The sequence below is a fragment of the Scheffersomyces xylosifermentans genome (assembly GCF_036884685.1).
Source record: "Scheffersomyces xylosifermentans strain CBS 12540 chromosome Unknown RJT20scaffold_1, whole genome shotgun sequence".
Taxonomy (NCBI): Eukaryota; Fungi; Ascomycota; class Pichiomycetes; order Serinales; family Debaryomycetaceae; genus Scheffersomyces; species Scheffersomyces xylosifermentans.
Window position 1 is genome coordinate 3,197,360 of NW_027042939.1, and position 18,976 is coordinate 3,216,335.

The 18,976-nt window shown below is 39.5% G+C and overlaps 7 protein-coding genes across 7 annotated transcripts; 3 read left to right on the forward strand and 4 right to left on the reverse strand. All coding sequences in view use genetic code 12, as the record gives it.

The window, feature by feature from the left end:
• Positions 1–3,146: 3,146 nt before the first annotated feature.
• RJT20DRAFT_132785 (acetyltransferase) lies at positions 3,147–3,979 on the forward strand (the record flags this gene model as incomplete). The annotated part of the gene is made up of 2 exons (XM_064918169.1): positions 3,147–3,298; positions 3,376–3,979. The coding sequence occupies 2 exons, from the start codon at positions 3,147–3,149 to the stop codon at positions 3,977–3,979; spliced, it is 756 nt and encodes a 251-aa protein (XP_064777713.1).
• Positions 3,980–4,620: 641 nt separating this feature from the next.
• On the forward strand, positions 4,621–8,013 carry UBA1 (E1 ubiquitin-activating protein). The gene has a single exon (XM_064916373.1). It carries the CDS (start codon positions 4,850–4,852, stop codon positions 7,922–7,924), a length of 3,075 nt encoding a protein of 1,024 aa, XP_064777714.1. The 5' UTR covers positions 4,621–4,849; the 3' UTR covers positions 7,925–8,013.
• HST6 (ATP-binding cassette alpha-factor transporter) lies at positions 7,678–11,651 on the reverse strand (the record flags this gene model as incomplete). Its single annotated transcript, XM_064918914.1, has 10 exons — positions 7,678–8,988; positions 9,022–9,202; positions 9,224–9,460; positions 9,488–9,500; positions 9,522–9,545; positions 9,579–9,724; positions 9,764–9,959; positions 10,000–11,419; positions 11,444–11,613; positions 11,638–11,651. The coding sequence occupies 10 exons, from the start codon at positions 11,649–11,651 to the stop codon at positions 8,006–8,008; spliced, it is 3,384 nt and encodes a 1,127-aa protein (XP_064777715.1). The 3' UTR covers positions 7,678–8,005.
• Positions 11,652–12,173: 522 nt separating this feature from the next.
• RJT20DRAFT_21642 (uncharacterized protein) lies at positions 12,174–13,798 on the reverse strand. The gene has a single exon (XM_064919279.1). The coding sequence runs from the start codon at positions 13,643–13,645 to the stop codon at positions 12,272–12,274; it is 1,374 nt and encodes a 457-aa protein (XP_064777716.1). The 5' UTR covers positions 13,646–13,798; the 3' UTR covers positions 12,174–12,271.
• A 410-nt stretch (positions 13,799–14,208) lies between these two features.
• On the forward strand, positions 14,209–15,424 carry RJT20DRAFT_21647 (uncharacterized protein). The gene has a single exon (XM_064919280.1). It carries the CDS (start codon positions 14,403–14,405, stop codon positions 15,339–15,341), a length of 939 nt encoding a protein of 312 aa, XP_064777717.1. The 5' UTR covers positions 14,209–14,402; the 3' UTR covers positions 15,342–15,424.
• On the reverse strand, positions 15,425–16,308 carry RJT20DRAFT_21648 (uncharacterized protein). The gene has a single exon (XM_064919281.1). The coding sequence runs from the start codon at positions 16,071–16,073 to the stop codon at positions 15,507–15,509; it is 567 nt and encodes a 188-aa protein (XP_064777718.1). The 5' UTR covers positions 16,074–16,308; the 3' UTR covers positions 15,425–15,506.
• On the reverse strand, positions 16,309–17,883 carry RJT20DRAFT_21649 (TFIIH complex subunit). The gene has a single exon (XM_064919282.1). The coding sequence runs from the start codon at positions 17,530–17,532 to the stop codon at positions 16,543–16,545; it is 990 nt and encodes a 329-aa protein (XP_064777719.1). The 5' UTR covers positions 17,533–17,883; the 3' UTR covers positions 16,309–16,542.
• Between the last annotated feature and the right edge of the window lie 1,093 nt (positions 17,884–18,976).

Below are 18,976 nucleotides of genomic sequence, written 5' to 3' on the forward strand. Positions count from 1 at the left end.
TTGGGGATGGGAATGATCACGGAAATTTGGTTGCCAATTACGGCGTGTAAGGGTAACCTACGCTCTCAGTGCGGAGATGTACCAATAATGCACGTCAGCCGCAAGATAGGGATGCGGAGAGCCGGTTTCATCAAGGAAACAAAAGTACAACCAGAGGTGACGCAAAGGTTGAGAGAATAAAGAAGTTTAAAGTCGGAGTTTCATCTCATGCGATTTAGAGTTGCTAGGTAAGATCTCATCACGTCGGTTAGCCTTCCCTGTGACTTTTGGAGTCTTCACACTTTTGGGGCTGGTGGTATTTTGCCTACAAAGACCAATGCGCATGAACTTAGTTCAGATTGCAGGAGCTGTGTGCACCTACGTCGTGAAAAAGCAGATCTGCCTTCCTACATATTCTAGGTTGCAATTCCATCTTGAAACTGGACCTTGACGACACACTAAGAATTAAACCGCGGCGCATGATGCCCGCTAAATTTCCCCAAAGGAGATGTCGTCAGGTCAAATAGAAGATGAATGTTTTCATTTGCAAGGCGAACTCAAGCACACTTTCAGATTCATAGAAATGGTTCCTGGAGTGTCCTCTATTTAAGGAGACTAATTGAAACCTTCGACAGGAAGGCGTAGATGTACATTTACTGTCTACATAAAAGCTGTTGTGCATCAATTCCATTTCTAACAGGAAGGTCCCGCCCCAATGCTGAGATAGACTAAACTTTATAGTTAAACATGGAAATATGCCACGAAAAGCTCTCAGAAGTGCTCTAGCATGCATCAGATAAGCTTTTCTCGTAAACGCTACTCAAAAGCATAGCCGTAAAGTCTATTCCAAAACAGTATAGGAATAAGCACTATAGAGGAATAAGCACTATAGAGGAATAAGCACTATTGTCTTTCAATACGTACTGACTAGTGTTGCATTTCTTTATTCCAGTGGCAGGATTAAGCTACACCTAAAGCTCCCAGCGTTTGCAGGACTGTGCTTGTTCATTCCTATTCATCACCAAATCTTGGTAGCATGCGATTTCACGTCGTAAGCAATTTATTCTTTTACTCGGTGACTACCCCTTCAGAGCTACGCTGCTAAAACTTATTTGGCTATCTCGATCTGATCCATAAAATATCAGTAAATAATATATCAATATTATGAATGGTCTGTTCCCCTGCATTAAAAATTGCGACAACTTGGCTATTATCAGAGAGGGATTGCGAAAATAATTGAAGGCATTACAATTGCCCCAAATACACAAGACGAACAGGCGGAGATTAATTATCTTGATTTACTTCTATTATATCTATATTTGCTATGATTGCAAAACATGCTGGTGATATCATTGCCACGTACCAAGGGACTCTTCAAAATGGCCCGATGGGTGAAATGCGACTTGTTTTCCTTGGCAAACATTCCTCCGTTATCGACTTTTAATGAGTCTAAATCATTACACTCATTTTTGGAACCATATTTCTGGGCAAATGAAATAGCTTTGTCTAATATGGAGCAATTATGAACCTGCAATCCAACGCACTCATGACATTGGCAAAGGACAACGACGGTCCTTTCCATTGAAGTCGTGCATATCAGTAGTGATCCAACAAGTATTGGCGACATGAGGTTCCCAATTACATACCTAATGAGAAAAGGTGCCCTCCATTTCTATAAATCGTGAATGCATCTTAGCTAACCATCATGGCTAAGCTTTGATGAACAGCTATTTACAGTTGTAACATTGTATTTCATGACTTAGCCAATTGCCCATGGGCAAAAGTTTGGGAATAGCTTCTTCATATTTGAATGAACCCGCGAAACTACTACAAATAATAGTCCCTAGGGAAGAATGCATGCTATACCTAAAGTGGTGAAGTTAGACTATGCACATAGTCTGGAAAGCTTTACATTATCGGCAACCAATTCCTTTGTCTTCTCTGATTGCGGTTGATTTGCGCTAATAATAACAATCTTCCATCTAAATGTAGCTGCAACCATAACTCAATAAACTCTATTCTTTGTGTCCTTGATGTACTGTAGGATACCCGTCTCGTTATATTTCACCTCCATTCTTGTCCAAGAGTTTGTGGCCGTTTGGCCTGTTACCCCATGCACCCAGTGGCATGGGAGTAATGACATAATGATTTATTTGTCAAGACCTCAGTTAATCAAATAAATAATTACATGAGAATACAGACAACCACTGTATTAAACTACAATGTACTAGCATATGGTATTCTATCTCCAGGGCTAGTTTCAAAGATTACTAACTTCCCCGCAATCCGAAGTTAAAGAACACCTTTTGGTGACTTCTTTAGATCAACTATTTTACGAAATATTATCTAACTGGTTGTCATCAGATTTGATAGAGTTTATGTCTTGTCCCTTGAAGTTAGAATGGGCCATGTTTCCAATCCCAACCCCCTTTTTCTCACTTTATGAATACCCCTATTTCTGATTTTTCAATATTGAGCATCCTCAATTTATTCATACTAATAACTAATAGGCTATGATGACAATAACAGGCATCCAGATAACCCACCACGTCAACGCAATGGCAAGTCAATTCCACTTCATTGTACCGTAATTATCAGATGCTATCAAGAATAAAGAAATAGTTCAATTCAGATATCTACCAATGTTGATAGAGTGGAAACATTCCAATTATAGTAGCAACCCCAGATAACAACGAAAGACTATACACTTCACACTCAATAGACATGAAACGGCACCGGCTGTGCTCTCCTTAACTTTCAAACAGTCCAACAGCCGGCGATAAAGCGCAAATACATATCAATGAAAGTCTCTCCCCACTATTCTCACACCAATATTGTTTAAACCTATACCCCCTTTTAGAAACTTACCCGTAATATCAACGACCATTAGGTGCGACTATCAAATTAAGCCACCATCAGTCACGAAAGCCTGGTATGCCTCTTTTACGACCAAGCTCTCGCAAGAATGCGCAATGTATTCGCTAAGAAACTCGGGAATTCATTCGTCAATGTATCAATTCCCCCTTTCAGAAACTAACCCGCGAAGTTCGAAGGTAGGGCGGTGCATATGTTGCGATGTACATAGTAAATATATGATATAAGATGTAGTCTCCTCTCTTGTTCCTCGTTTGAAACATTTCAGTTTACCCATAACAGCCCAAAAACAGATGTCTAACTTATCTCGTGAAGAGTTCTGCAAACTCTCCAATGTCCGTGCAGCCAAGGACGAAGAATTGGTCCAGTTCGCTTACAACAACTTGAATAACCTTCCGTTCAAGGGCACCGACGAGAACTATGAAAGAATGATCAGTGGAATGGTGTACGTTACCACTCAGGTGGCTTTTAAACGATAGGCATTTTGCAGCCAAATGGTAATACTAACAAAAACTTGTGTAGGTACAACCCTTTCCAGCCATCTTTAGAATTGACAAGAATGTCTGTCAGGGATTTCATGCTTGATTATGAAAGATTTAGAATGAGAGACTACAAGACTCCCCAGGAGTTTGTCAAGGCCAAAGAGGACCATTTAAAGTCTTTCATTGGCCATGTAGGAGAGGGAACTTTCATGGAACACCCTCTTTATTTCGACTATGGTTTTAATACTTTCCTTGGTAAGAACTTCTACAGCAACTATAACTTGACTATCTTGGACGTATCCGTTGTAAGAATTGGAGACGGTGTCTTCTGTGGTCCTAATGTTTCCCTTATCACTGCTACTCACCCAACAGACCCTACCTTGCGTGGCAGTGGCATTGAGTGTGGTTTACCAATTACAATCGGTAACAACGTCTGGCTTGGAGCAGGAGCCACTATTCTCCCTGGAGTCACCGTTGGCGATGGTTGCGTTGTCGGGGCAGGAGCTGTGGTCAACAAGAACGTCCCAGAGAACTCGGTGGTAGTTGGAGTACCTGCCAAAGTTGTCAAAACTTTGGAACCAAGAGACCCTGAGTTTGACTTGCATGCTGTGTTGAAGAAGCATGGCTTAGAGCATTTGAATTAGAGAAGCTAGAGGGAATAAATGTGTTATATTGTTGCCTACAGATGATACAGTGTAGAAGAAGAGAGAGTTAGAATAATGTAGAGTAACAGGCCATGAATTTGACTAGAAATAACCAATTGAAGGGATTAGATTCACGTTAATGGTTCCAATCATTTTTTGGAAGTGGTTGCGTCCAAGGGCCTTTGGTCAATAATCTGATACTATTTGTATTGTGCAAAGCAATGGCTACAAGCCCTATACAGCAAACAATTTGTGTGACTTCCAACTATAACTACAAAACAGCCACGATAACATTTCCCTGTGTCATAAGTTGTTTCATACCTCGGCAGACTCTTCCAATTGAACCAGCACATCTTATTAATCAAATCTTGAGTACTAAATTTTCAGTATATAAAAAAGACACTAATAGCTAATCTCTCACTATTAAGCGGAACTCACTCAGTAATCTCATCTCTCTTCCCAATAATACGGAACCAGTAGAAAGTTCATCACACAACATCACCTTGTTCGTCACCCTCTTCATCACACACATTGATCTCCTCTATGTTCTCATCTCTATCGCCACCTCCTCCCCACCTTTAACCCAAAGCCCATTTTTAATCCACCACAACGAACACCTGCACACAGACCATTTATCGTGGCAATCGAAAAAACATCCAAACCTCAATATCTCAAAACGGTTTCGTTCTGCAAACTGACAAATCAAATTTACAGCCATCTTTCTTTTTCCTCAAGTCACTGCTTCAAGTCCGTAGAATAGCAGGAAATACACTCAATTCATCAGCCAAACCGTTGAAATCAATCACTACAACCAGTATTTCAAAGAAATCGTCCTTTTTCCCGCTTTTTCCTCAGCTTTTATCTTCCACCATGGCCGACAACATGCAAGTGGACTCGCCAGCGCCTAATACCACCGAAATCGATGAAGGATTGTACTCGAGACAGCTTTACGTGCTCGGAAAGGAAGCCATGCTTAAGATGCAGAACGCAAGCGTTCTTATCGTCGGTCTCAAGGGCCTCGGAGTCGAAATAGCCAAGAACGTGGCACTTGCTGGTGTCAAGTCATTAGCTCTCTACGATCCAGAACCAGTCTCGTTACAGGACTTGTCTTCCCAGTTCTTCCTTGAAGAATCAAGTGTTGGAACGCCTAGAGCAGATGCAACAGCTCCTAAGTTGGCAGAATTGAATGCTTACGTCCCTGTTTCCGTTCTCTCAGACCTCTCAGAAGAGACCTTATCCCAGTTCAAATGTATAGTAACTACCAATATCTCCTTGGAAGAACAGGTCAGAATTAACAACTTCACCCATGAAAAGCAAATTGGTTATATCAATGCCGATATCAGAGGTCTTTTTGGTCTGCTTTTCGTTGACTTCGGCGAATCTTTCACTGTAATTGACCAGACTGGTGAAGAACCATTAACAGGTATTGTGTCAGATATCGAGCCGGATGGAACTGTCACCATGCTTGATGATAATAGACATGGACTCGAAGATGGTGACTACGTAAAGTTTGCTGAAATCGAGGGAATGCCAAAATTGAACGATGGTAACCCACACAAAGTTGAAGTATTGGGCCCATATGCGTTCAAGATCAAGATCGACGAAAGCTTTGGAACTTACGTGAAGAACGGTCTTTACACCCAGGTCAAGGTTCCAAAGGAAGTGCACTTTGAACCACTCTTAAAACAGCTTGCCGAGCCAGAGTACGTCATTTCCGATTTTGCCAAGTTCGATAGACCTCCACAGCTCCATTTGGGATTCCAAGCTCTCCATGCTTTCCAGACAAGACACAATGGTGCTCTTCCTCGCCCTAAAAATGAAGAGGATGCTGCAGAAATTCTCCAGTACACCAAAGAAATCTCCACTCAAAATCCAAAGGTTTTGGGAGAAGCTGAGATTGATGAAAAGTTGATCAAAGAGCTCTCTTTCCAAGCTAGAGGAGATGTTCCGGGTGTAATGGCATTTTACGGTGGACTTATCGCCCAAGAAGTATTGAAGAACTGTTCCTCAAAGTATGGTCCAGTGAAGCAATGGCTTTACTTCGACTCTTTAGAATCTTTGCCAGACACCAAAGAATTTCCAAGAACAGAAGAAACTACCAAGCCACTTGGATCTCGTTATGATGGCCAAATTGCAGTTTTTGGTCGCGCTTTCCAAGAGAAGATTGCAAACTTGAAGGTGTTTTTGGTCGGTTCTGGAGCTATTGGTTGCGAGATGTTGAAGAATTGGGCTATGATGGGCCTCGGCAGCGGCCCAGAAGGTAAAATTGTGATCACTGATAACGATTCTATCGAAAAGTCAAACTTGAATCGTCAATTCTTGTTTAGACCAAAAGATGTCGGGAAGAATAAGTCAGATGTCGCAGCTGTAGCTGTTCAGAAAATGAATCCAGACTTGAAAGGAAAGATAGAGTCAATGCTTGACAAAGTAGGCAGTGAAACCGAAAACATCTTCAATGATGAATTCTGGAACGGTTTGGATCTTGTCACCAATGCATTGGATAATGTTGACGCAAGAACATATGTCGATCGTAAATGTGTTTTCTACAAGAAGCCATTATTGGAGTCGGGAACTCTTGGAACTAAGGGTAATACCCAGGTAATTGTCCCAAATTTGACCGAGTCATACTCTTCTTCCCATGACCCACCAGAGAAATCTATTCCATTGTGTACTTTACGTTCTTTCCCAAACAAAATTGATCACACGATTGCGTGGGCTAAATCCTTGTTCCAAGGATATTTCAACGAATCTCCAGAGTCTGTGAACTTATACTTATCTCAGCCAAACTACGTTGAGCAGACTTTGAAACAGAACCCAGACATCAAAGGTACTCTTGAAAACATCTCCAATCTATTGAACAACCGCCCATACAGCTTTGAGGATTGTATTAAGTGGGCTCGTTTAGAGTTTGAGAAAAAGTTTAACCATGACATTAAACAATTATTGTATAACTTCCCTAAAGATGCTACCACATCAAATGGAGCTCCTTTCTGGAGTGGACCAAAGAGAGCACCAGAACCATTGGTATTTGACATCAACAACGAGGATCACTTCAATTTTGTATACGCCGGCGCGATTCTTTTGGCATTTATTTACGGATTGACTGCAACTCCTTTTACTAGTTTGGATGATTACAAGAAGGTTTTGGATCAGATCACAATCGAGCCATTCACTCCAAAATCAGGTGTTACTATCGCAGCTAATGATAACGAAGCCGAAGAAGAAGCCAACAAGCTTGCAGGCTCAATTGATGATGACGAAATCAGAAAGATTGCTGGATCTTTACCTGAACCTAGTACATTGGCAGGGTACAGATTGAACCCTGTGGAGTTTGAGAAGGACGATGACTCTAACCAACACATTAAGTTCATCACTGCTTGTTCCAACTGCAGAGCTTTGAATTATGGTATTGAGACCGTGGATGCACACAAGACCAAATTTATTGCAGGTAAGATCATCCCTGCCATTGCCACAACTACAGCTTTGGTCACTGGTTTGGTTTGCTTGGAATTGTACAAGGTTGTTGCTGGAAAGGACGACATCGAACAGTACAAGAATGGTTTCATTAACTTAGCATTGCCTTTCATTGGATTCTCTGAACCAATCAAATCTGCCACAGGTAAGTACAACAACAAGGAATTTGACCAAATTTGGGATAGATTTGAATTGAAAGGTGATATAACTTTGCAAGAGCTTCTTGACCACTTTAAGGAGAAGGAGGGATTGGAAATTTCGATGCTTTCTTATGGTGTCTCTTTATTGTACGCATCTTTCTTCCCTGCCAAGAAGGTAAAGGACAGGTTGACCATGAACTTGACGAAATTGATCAAGGAGGTGAGCAAGAAAGAAATCCCAGACCATGTCAACTACTTGATCTTTGAAGTGTGTTGCGATGACGAAGAGGGTGAAGACGTGGAAGTACCATATATTTGCGTAAAGCCTTAGATTTTCTAGTATTCGGATACAATGTGTATAGAGTTAATTTAGTTTGTTCTTATTCTTATAAAGTCAATATAGTGTGTTTTACTAATAATGGCCTTCGGTAATTTTATATAGTTCTCCTTTCGTAGCGTAGAGGCTATTGTAATCTCCCTGTTCTTCAACTACACCATCCTTTAGTACAATTAACCTTGAAGTTGCCTTCATCACTTCTGTATCATGGGTTATGATGATGACTGTCAACTTATCCTCCAAACTCTTAACCAAGTCGACAATGCTTCTAGTGTTTTCTTGATCCAAATTGGAAGTGCATTCATCCAATATCAAGATCTCTGGTTCCCTTACCAATGCCCTTGCTATTGATAACCGCTGCAATTGACCACCTGATAGCAACGAATGAAAACCCTCCCCCATCTGGGAATGAACTCCTTCAGGTAGTGATACCACGTAAGAGTACATATTCACCTGTTTTAAAACTCTCTCTACTCTCTCCATTGAAATAGCCTTCAGAGGACTTATTCCATACAATAAGTTCTCATAAATTGTGCCTTCGAAGAAGTTAGCTGTCTGAGGAACTATAGCTATCTCCTCTCGTAACCAATCAATATCGAAAGCGTTGATATCATAATTGGATAGGAAAATACTTCTATTATTCATAGGGAATAATCTGGTTAACAATGCTGCAACAGTCGATTTTCCACTTCCAGACTTTCCTACAAGGCCAATTACCTCACCCTTGTTAATGCTGAAACTTACGTCCTTCAAAACGGGACCGTTATCTCCTCCAGGATATGTGAAGTGGAGATTGTTGAACTTTATCATTGGAGAATATGCTGTTCTAGAAATTTTAATATCTCCATTGTTTTCAGCAGGAGATGGTTCCAATTGCATCAATTTGATGAGTAAAGTGCCAGCTCTTTGTCCTCGGGAAATTTCTGGAATTTGGTTCAACATGCTAGCAGCATTGGTCATAGTAAAAGTCAAAATCGTGATTACCTGTAAGAGCTGTTGCTGGGAATACTCATACTTCCCGGCTAGAAGCATACCGTAGTAAAGTATAGTCCCTGTCGCTACAGCATTGCAAATTTCAGAGAGAGCAAGACCAAAGCCAGTGTGAATTGATCTCACAATAGCATTGGACTTTACTTTCACGAGGCGGGTTTCAAACTCCTGTTGAAAGTGTCTGTTCAAATCAAGCATATGAATAGTCTTTATTGAACCAATCGTGGCGTAATTGTGGTTCTCCAATTCGGCTATACCTGTTTTATAGTTGTTCTCAGACTTCTCTAAGAAGATTGAATACACTCTGGTGATAACCAATATGAGTGGGACAAAGGATATTCCAACCAATGCTAGTTTCCAACCAGTTATAATAGACCACACAACACCTAATAAAAGCATTACAATTAAGCCAATAGCAAGGGAGATGAACTCAGAAACAAGATTCCGCAAGTCTCGGGAATCATTCATAAGAAGGGCAGTCAATTCAGCCGACTTAGCAGAATCCAGTTGGAAAAATGACATATCTTGTTCATTTATCCTCTGGAAGCATATTTTTCTGAGGTTTACTATCCACTTTTCACTGGAATAACATAGAATGAACTTGGAAAGAAAGCATGTAACACCACTGAAGAATGAAACTGCTATGACAATGACAGACCAAAAAGTCAAACTCAGATAGATATCTACACCAGTCGAAGCATCCACCATATTGGAAAGCAATCTCGAAAAGCAGAAGGAAAAGACAGGATTCACAGCACCACCAAGCAATGCAAATATTAGTCCAATTGTGATGAATAGCTTTCCCTCTATAGTTCGGTTGCAGTATTTTAAAATTGTTAACACCCCCATAACATCCTCGGGGGATTTCTCCTCTCCTTCCTCTTTCTGAGCTTCGCAACCAGTCTTTTCCAAATCCTTTAGAATAACAGGATTTGTTAGATAATTACAAGCTCTCGATTGTCTTTTGGGACCGTTCTCCCCAGTTACAGGAGAAATACTAGCCGTTCCAATATTTTCCTTTTGAGAGTATAGCTCATTGCTGGCTATATCTTGAAAATATCCTTCTTCACCAACAACACCATCTTTCAACATTGTCATAAGGCTTGATATGGTCAGTTTCATGAACAACGACTATCGTTGTTTTCCCCTTTCTCCATTGTCTGATAGAATTGAACAAACCAAGTCTAAGCCTGTTGTCCATCGCACACAATGCTTCATCTAGAATCAATATCGGAGTATCTCTAATCTTAGCTCTTGCAATAGCTAGCCTCTGGTTTTGTCCACCAGATAATGTTGTCAGTTTAATTTGTGAGTTTATGCCATCTTTAAGATTATCGATGACATCTCTAAGCTGAGCGAAATCAACGGCTTCGTTGACAATATTTGTCGAGACTTGATCAACAGAATCATACTTGTTGGCCACTACCAAAGCAATGTTATTAAAAATAGTGTCATTGAAAATAACAGGAGTCTGCAGAAGTACTGTAATATTATCAGTTAACCATTTGTGGCTAACTTTTGAGATGTCAGTACCATCTATGTAAATAGAACCTTCTGATTGGGAATATAATCTCAATAGCAACAGCGAGAGGGTAGATTTTCCAGTTCCAGATTTTCCGATAATGAATGTCAATTCATTCTTTTTTATGGTAAGCGACAACCCCTTCAAAATCAACTCTTTTCTTCCTGGGTACAGAAACTCGATACCTTCAAACTTTATCTCTCCCTCACACTTTGATGGGTATAATCCTAGTTCGTTGTTAGCGTCACAAAGTTTTGCACCCATAAATTTTGCAATCTTATGTACTGCAGACTGAGACTTATTAAGGGTTGCAAGTAAAGTGGATAGATCTGATATGGAAGCACCCAACATAAGACAAGAAGTAAAGCAAGTGAAGACTTCGTTAATCCTGAGCTTACCAATAGTGACCATGTAATTTCCAAACCAAAAACCTTGAACGAACATCAATAAGGAAAATGTTCGAAGGGTTGCAGCATTTCCAGCAGTTGCCTTGGTCAAAAGGAAGAATGCTTTTGCTGATTTATCCACTAATTTGTTGAATTTCGCCATTTCCACATACTTTCCGTTAAACGACCTCACAATAGAACCATATGACAAAGTCCAATCTAAGATTTTAGAAGCTTTTGCATTTATTTCATTCTCTGCTGTGGCAGCTGTGTATGTCAACCTACTAAAAAACCACGCAAAGAATGCCATAATAGGAGCAGTTCCCATAATCACTAATGTCAAAGACCATGAGTGGTACAACGATGTGATAAGTAATGCTACAATACTAGCACCAGATTGAAGTAATAATCCAATAACCTCAGAAGTCCCTGATCTTAACTCTTCAACACACCTGTTCACTTGAGATACATCTCCTATAACGTTTTGAGAAGTGTCAAACCATTCCATACTTCTTCCAAATATGTACAAATATAAAATCTTCCTAGCATTAATCTGCTGCTTCTCTCCAAATTGCATCCATAGGAACACTCCTAAGAAAGTGAATAACATCTTACCAGCCCCAATGATCATAATGATACCACATAAAAGTCTAATCTCAGAAATGAATTCGTCGAATCCCTCATATTTACCTAAATAGAAGTCGCTCAATTTGGTAAATATATTTCCATACATAACTGTCTGTAATGGGGTTGCAACGGCAGAAGCACACATAACTAATATAGCACTAATTAAGAAAGTAGTATCAGACTTTTTGAAAAACATGAAGAGACTTCCCTTGACTTCTTCTTCTTCTTCTCCTCCTGCTGATTTTGATTTTGATTCCAGTACACTGACGATACCTCTTCCCCCGTTCTCCTTCAACTCGTCCAATTCGTACCCATTCATGCTTTCGGAGCCTTCCGAAGTACTCTCCGAGAACTCAGATTTAGGTGAATAAGTCCGTGTGGTCTCATTAATGTACCCACTCTTCATAGTATTCATAGTTAACAATGATACTGCGAATCTTAAACGTATACCACGGAGACTTCAGCTATATACTTATATATATATATTTATACCATCTATACTACGCTGCAATGGAATATCCCAACTCTCAACCACACATCTCATACTACTACATGTTCCCCTTAATCGTGAAACATCGTAATTATTGCAAAATTTAAATTGTGTTTTAACCCTTATCTATTAAAACTCCTAATTGGGACATCACAATGGAACACAAGGTAGCTCCATGTTAAAGAATAACTCCATCATAGAAAATTGTTCTAATTAAAGTTTATTATCTACAACTATATTATTTCAAGTAGTTATGCCCTTGATGTCATGATGTCATTATTGTCATTAGCGTATTAAAATAATGTGCAATTTTTTGTCTATATATTCTACTTATAGGAGCCCTTTCTTCGGACCAAAGGGGAGTTAAGGGTGCTGTTATTGCTCTCATTACCCATGAACGAGCTTCCAGAACGAATGGCCAATTGAGAACTAACTGAATGTGGAGATTGTAAACGTAATATGTCTGTGGGAGTATTTTCCTGGCGATTGGAGCTGTTTCTTTCTGATTGCTTTGAAATAGAGTTTTCCAATTGCTCGTATTTGAGCAACAACTTGTCCTGCTGCTTAATCAAGTTCTCCAACTCTTTCAACTTCTCTGCATTCTCCTTACTCTGATAACCATTGAACTGGGAGGAATTTCTATAACTGCCAAAGGCGACATTCATGAACAATATGCTACCAAAAATTATGAGATTTATGAAGATCAAAGATTTCCAACTGATTGGCCTAATGAAGCCATTGACAATATCAGCGAAAGTCTCAGCAGTGATCTTAGACTTGCCAATGAGACGGGGATCCCGATTCATACACTTGCTCCAATTAGTACACTTTCCTTCCAAAGCTGGTGCTCTGACATTTCCATTCTCGTTGGAGCATTTGTTTCTGAAGTATTCATTCGTGCACATCGTAATCTCTTGCATCGTATCTGTTATGTAGACCTCTAGCTTGTGGTTGATATCTGCCTTAATCGTCCTGACAAAGATGAAGACAAAATATAATACAATTGAAATTATTAACAAGTTGAAGAAAAGTTGTAGGTACAAAGATAATACATAGGGAATAGTCGGGTCAGTCATTAATCTCGTTACTAGAGATTCTTTGCTACTGTTCCCAGATGCATCTTGATTTGTTGAGTTTGTCAAGGAGTTTTCGCTACTGAAGTAGTTACCACTTTCGTTGATACTGCTAGACCTATTTCGGGTGCTGCTGAAACCATTGCTTCGTCTATTACGACTCGAATCAATATCAGTTTCACTGGATGTGATATCGTCAAGATACTCCTTTCTGTATGATAATATCTCCTTTGTTGGCGAGAAAAGTACTCTCGCACCCTTTACGGGATTCAATTCGCCATTTCTACTTGCAAGATTCAATTCGGGATGCTTTCTTAGCAACGAATCAGACACCGAAAGGTCATCGCCATTGTTAGTGCCATTATTAGTAGCTTCAACTCTGGTGCTATTCTTCAAAATAGACTGCAATTTCTCCTTCTTCTCCGTGGGCTGTATAGGCGTCAGCATATTGGTATTTCCGAACTTCTTGGATGAGTACATACCGGTTATGTCAACTGGAGAGAGCTTGTCATTGGAATTGTTGTACAAATTGAGAGGTGTTGAGTTCAGCTTTATGCCATCTTTATTTATCGGAGAATGGTTTCTTTCAAGAATGGAAAACCCGTACGATGACGAATCTTCTACCATGACGAACCGAGCTTTTTAGAGTCTAATAAGGGCACTTTACTCTCCAAATATGAACATATTCTTCTATTTGTTGATGGTTAACAACGTCAATATGGCATTGTTAAGAGAGGTCTCCAACAAAAAAATTAATGTTGATGTATTGATGTTTATATTATACATGACATCTGCTTTAACGGGAAATGATGAGCAGCAAAGACTAAAATGCATTTGTGTTTGCAGTTTTGTTTGCTGTTTATATCGTATCGTAATGGTAGTCTGTTTGCAGTTTATTCTATTTGGTACATTATAAGGCATCTTATGAGAGAGATATGAATAATGAAAAGAAGGGTAACAGAATAATGAAATATAGTTGGAAGGAGTTTACAGGGGGAACGAGTGATTTTCCATTCCATTGTAACTGTTTCTACTTCCTTTCTTTTTTTTTTTGTATTTACCAGCAATCTTACACTATCATAGCCAACTCCAATAAAGAAGGGGAGCAGAATAATGAAATATTGATGGAAACAGTTAACAGGTATAATCAGTGATTTTCTTTCCTTTGTAACTGGTTTCTTCTCTTCATACTTTTTTCCATTTACCAGCATTCTTACACTATTTCAACTCTCCAATACCCACCCCCACTAAAACTACTCCCATTCACGATTCCCAATAAATTAACTGCAAAAAGTCGTGCCCACACCAATATCACTAGGCCTATTTCCCCATACTTTAGTTATATCTATTGTTATAACTCTGTTTTTTCTTCGACGACATTAGAATGGATAAGCTAAAATCTCTACAGACGTTCAGGTATAAGGAAGACAAGGAAATCGAGAAATCCGTTGAAGAAAGGAAGGTTTCTTCTACTGTTTCTAGGCCCAGTTCTTCCACGTCTAATCGTATTTCAAAGCCCTCTCCCAAAAAGAAGAAAGTAGTGAAAAATCCCACTGAAAGTGCTAGTATCAAGTCTAAAATAGAGGAAAACTATCCAATAGATGTCTATAAAGATGTACAGCCGTCGTTGACGGAAAATCAAATTCTCCTATTTATTGGGTATAATCCTGGTGTTGAATCTTCCCTACAACAGCATCATTATGCCCATTTCTCTAATCTCTTCTGGAAGCTCTTCAACCAGTCAAAAACGTTTCTCAGGGTACTTCAACGAATAGATGAGAACTACATAGAAAAAAATATCGAAAATGATGAGCTTCTACAGAGTTTAGTCAAAGATGGGATAACATACCTCAAACCAGTACATGACTATGACATTATCAAATACAAAGTCGGATTCACTGATTTAGTGCTAAGATGTACTCGAACAGCCCAAGAGCTTACATTAATAGAAAAACTACAGAATGTTCCCCGATTACTTCTGGAGTTTAATCGCTCTAATTGCAAGTTTCTCGTGTTCATAGGGAAAGGAATCTGGGAGATAATTGTGAAATTTATGATGAACGAATTAGGAATCAAGAAGTTCAAGTTATCCAAAAATACATTTGTTTGGGGATTCCAACAAGAACTACATGAGAAGACTTCTTTGGAAGAAGTACGCATTTACAACTTAATATTAAAAAAGTTGCAATTGAAGGTGCCGAATCATTCCAGAATATATGTTTTCCCGAACACGTCTGGTCTCGTGGCCTCCCTAAGCTACGATGAAAAGTTGGCCCTTTGGACTGATTTGGCAGCTGACATAATGCCATCTCCAAAGACTTAACTAGAAATGTGATTTTGTTACATTGATTCATTAATACATTAATATGTACACAGGTGAAGTGAAGGTATATACAGCTTATGAAATTATGACGAAAGAACTCTATGATTGAAGTAGAAAGACAGTAGCTCTATTGATGATAATCGAGAATATGACAATTTGACTCCTCTACTTCCATATCTTGTAAAAGACACTGTCCAAGTCTTTGTCAAAGTTCTTCTTGGTCTCATCTGTGACATTATCTCCTAGTTGACCAAAGTTCTCTGTGAATAACTTATCTACAACAAACCTGATCTGCTGACATTGCGGAATACTCACGCAGTCATCATAATAGAGCTTTTTCAACGCCACTTTCTGGATATCTATACATGTAGTAGTTCTGACAATCTCCTGGCTACAGGGGGTTTCGAAGCTGGCCCATTTCCAGTTCTTGAAGCACTCCAATACTTGCTGTTGTACCTCCGCACAGTTTATTGAGCACACTTTTTTGGCTTTCTCTCGTTGCTTGTATCTTTCAAATTCGTCCGAATACTCACCTGTCCTACTTTTTTCAGCCCTAAGCATCACTTCATTGACTCGTTTCTGCTCCGGTGAAATTTCAAAGATAGACCGATGGTCTGGTTCAGGGTTGCTTTCGGAGAAGAACTCCTTCAAATTTTCCGGAAGTTCTTTCTCGATACTTTCCGATTCCTTGCTCCCCGACGAGGACCCCGAGGAAGAAGTGAAAGGCCACATAATTATAGATCTACAGTGTTTTATTTGCAACTACTTTAAACTGCTTCTATGCTTTTGGTAGTGAATATATACTGAAGGGTCGTGCCCTACACATAATCCGACAATGAGAAAACACTCTATGTGCAGGTCAACATATAAGGATGGATTTTAATATCGGGATCCATGGATGGATGTATCGATGTTATTTCGTTGTGTTGAGACGTTTTGGAAGAATGTAGAACATCTGCCGAGGTGATGGTAGCGTTGGGACTAGAAAAATGCTAAATATATATATTTGGAATCGGAATGGTTTTGGATTTGCTTGGGTTGGTTCGTAATTGATAATTCTGAAATAGATATCCACAGAACTATCTAACAATTAAATACCAAGATAAGTTTCCTATGAGACCAATCGGGTCCTTCCATGATAGCCCTGGATGGATGTAGAAAAATGGGTTTGTAATACATGTTCACTTTTGTAGAAGGCCTTTCATGCACTTCTTTCAAGAATTCCTTCAAAGAGCCTGCTGATCTCAAGCTCTAAGAGATTTAGCAATTTCTTTGCTTCTCCCTCGATATGCTCATTTGGCGGTCTTACAAGAAGACGGTTCAATTTTATTCTTATGGATTCTAATTTCGAAATGATAACGATTCTTAAGCGCGACACAATTGGAATCAATCGTATTAACTGTGTGTTATTCGCCTTTTGCAACCGGTTTGAAGAAGCAGAATACCCATCCAAAAGTAACGATAGTTGTAAGTCAATCTTCTGAAAAAAGGTAAAGAATTGAATTAGCTTGCTATTGTCTATTTTCACCCCCTCTTCGTCTATGTGGTCATCAAATAACAGTTCGTAATGGGCAATGTAGTCTTCCAAATCTCCAAGAATCTTGATGTAGTACTCAACTTGACCAAAAAGTTCGTTCTTCTGTTCAATTGACATCCATATTAAGTTTACTATCACCACCAATTCTTCTAAGAGCTCCTGAAACGAGTAAAGTTGAACGACTTCAGTCTGATTCTTAATATACTTCCGCTGAATACTCAATAGGCTCTCGTCAATGTAATTTATCAACTTGCTTTGTTGGTGATCTGAAATAGCATCATTGGGGTTAGATTTTGTGTTTAAGAACTCCGATTTAAAGAGTTCATATCCTTCATCAAAGGGCAAAGTTATCTGTTTCATTTCGTAAAGATCTACATCTTCCATAGACGTCTCCGAATCCATAGCATCACCAGTCTGTTCCAATAATCGAAATCGCTTAAGTGCATTATGAGGCTCTGCAGGCTCTACAGAAGCGTTGGATGCCCTTGATTCCGCCAATTGAGATAGACTTGTATAACTATCCTTGTAGTCTGAATCGTACAATTCAGGGTTCAAATCTATGTCTTCAAGCGTAGTCTGGGGTAAAGACTCAGTTGGTAAGTCATGAACTTCTTCATTAGGAGCGGGATGAATTGGTGTTGGAGGAGTTGACATAGAAATAGGAGGATTAACCAATTGGTTTGCACTTACTTCAGGAACTACTTCGTGGAGTGAATCAATGAAATGGTCTTTAGTCAATTGTGGCGTGATGGTTTCACTCTTAATACCTGTAATTGTTAAACAGTGAATACTATGAAAGAGGCCAATATGGTAGCAATTTCTTTGGTTAAGAGCTTCCAATTTAAACAGAATATTATAATAGTCTTACTAGAGTTCAAAACGCTTTGTTTCACTCTAAGACACAACAAGATATAACAACCATGGAGCCTTTTGGAAGAAGAAGAAAAGTATCAATCACTAATGAATGTTGTTAAACGCTGTATGAAGAATATGGTGCGACATTTAGTCTGGGGAATGTCGTTTTGAGTTTATGGTGGTGGTGGTGGTGATGATGATATATGGATGGATGGCAAGAAGGTAGAATTTGAATGAGTATGTGAAAGTGCCTTTGGACAATGAGAAAGAGGTCGAGTGAGTGTGATGGGGAAGGTTAATCACTTTTGTTAATTAGGGAGTTGTCGTGAAATGTTGACTTGTGAGATATGGTGCTTAGTGAGTAAAATGGAATGGAGTTAACTGTGTCCCTTAGTAGAAATTACCGTGATAAATAAAGTATTGACAAAAGTCTAGACCATCAGTAATCGATGGTGTTCCCTTGGTCACAAACGTAAAATCATCGGATTCGGTCTTGTTAAGATGGGTCTGCAAATAGCCAGTTATAACAGGAAAGTAGCTATTTGCAGCCTAATCGCAGCCTTTGCAGATGTCGCATTGAAAGGTTCCATAGAGCTCGCCACGTTAAGCCTGGTATCAAATGGACTTACATACCTAAGCAAGTATAAGTGTAGTAAGGGTAATAGTCAGAGATGAAAAGCAACTTATAAAACAATTGGGAGCCCGTTGCGTTAACCTTCATTTGCCCCTGTCGCCATATTTGAATTTACCCATTTAATGCGGTTAATGAGGGGGCCCCCAATGAGTGTTTCATTCTCTTCAGTCTCCATTTCTGGAATAGGTCTTGCCGTGTCGATAAACAACCTGAATAGACATTCTTTCGTCACTTCTATGGCACTGGCCGACACCCAAGCAGCAAAGTCAACTCCTTCTCCCATCCACACTTTAACTATGCTACCATTCCATACTTGCTGCCAAAACCATCTCATACCAGCACGTGACTTTTGTAGACGCTTGTGATGTCATTACACGTAAAAACATGGCAAAAACGATCACGCAGACAGAAATTCAGTGACCACGTGACAGTGGAATCGTTGCAAGGGGAATTCTTATCAGCTGTCGCGCGGTGAGAAATGTAAACTTAGTGAGAGTTTAGGGACAACAGGAAGCTTTTATTAGCGGAAATGCGAACAGTTCGTGTGAAGAGATGCACAGGCGTAGTGTGAGCTAGTGCGAACATCGGCGCAAGTTTTTCTGAAAATTA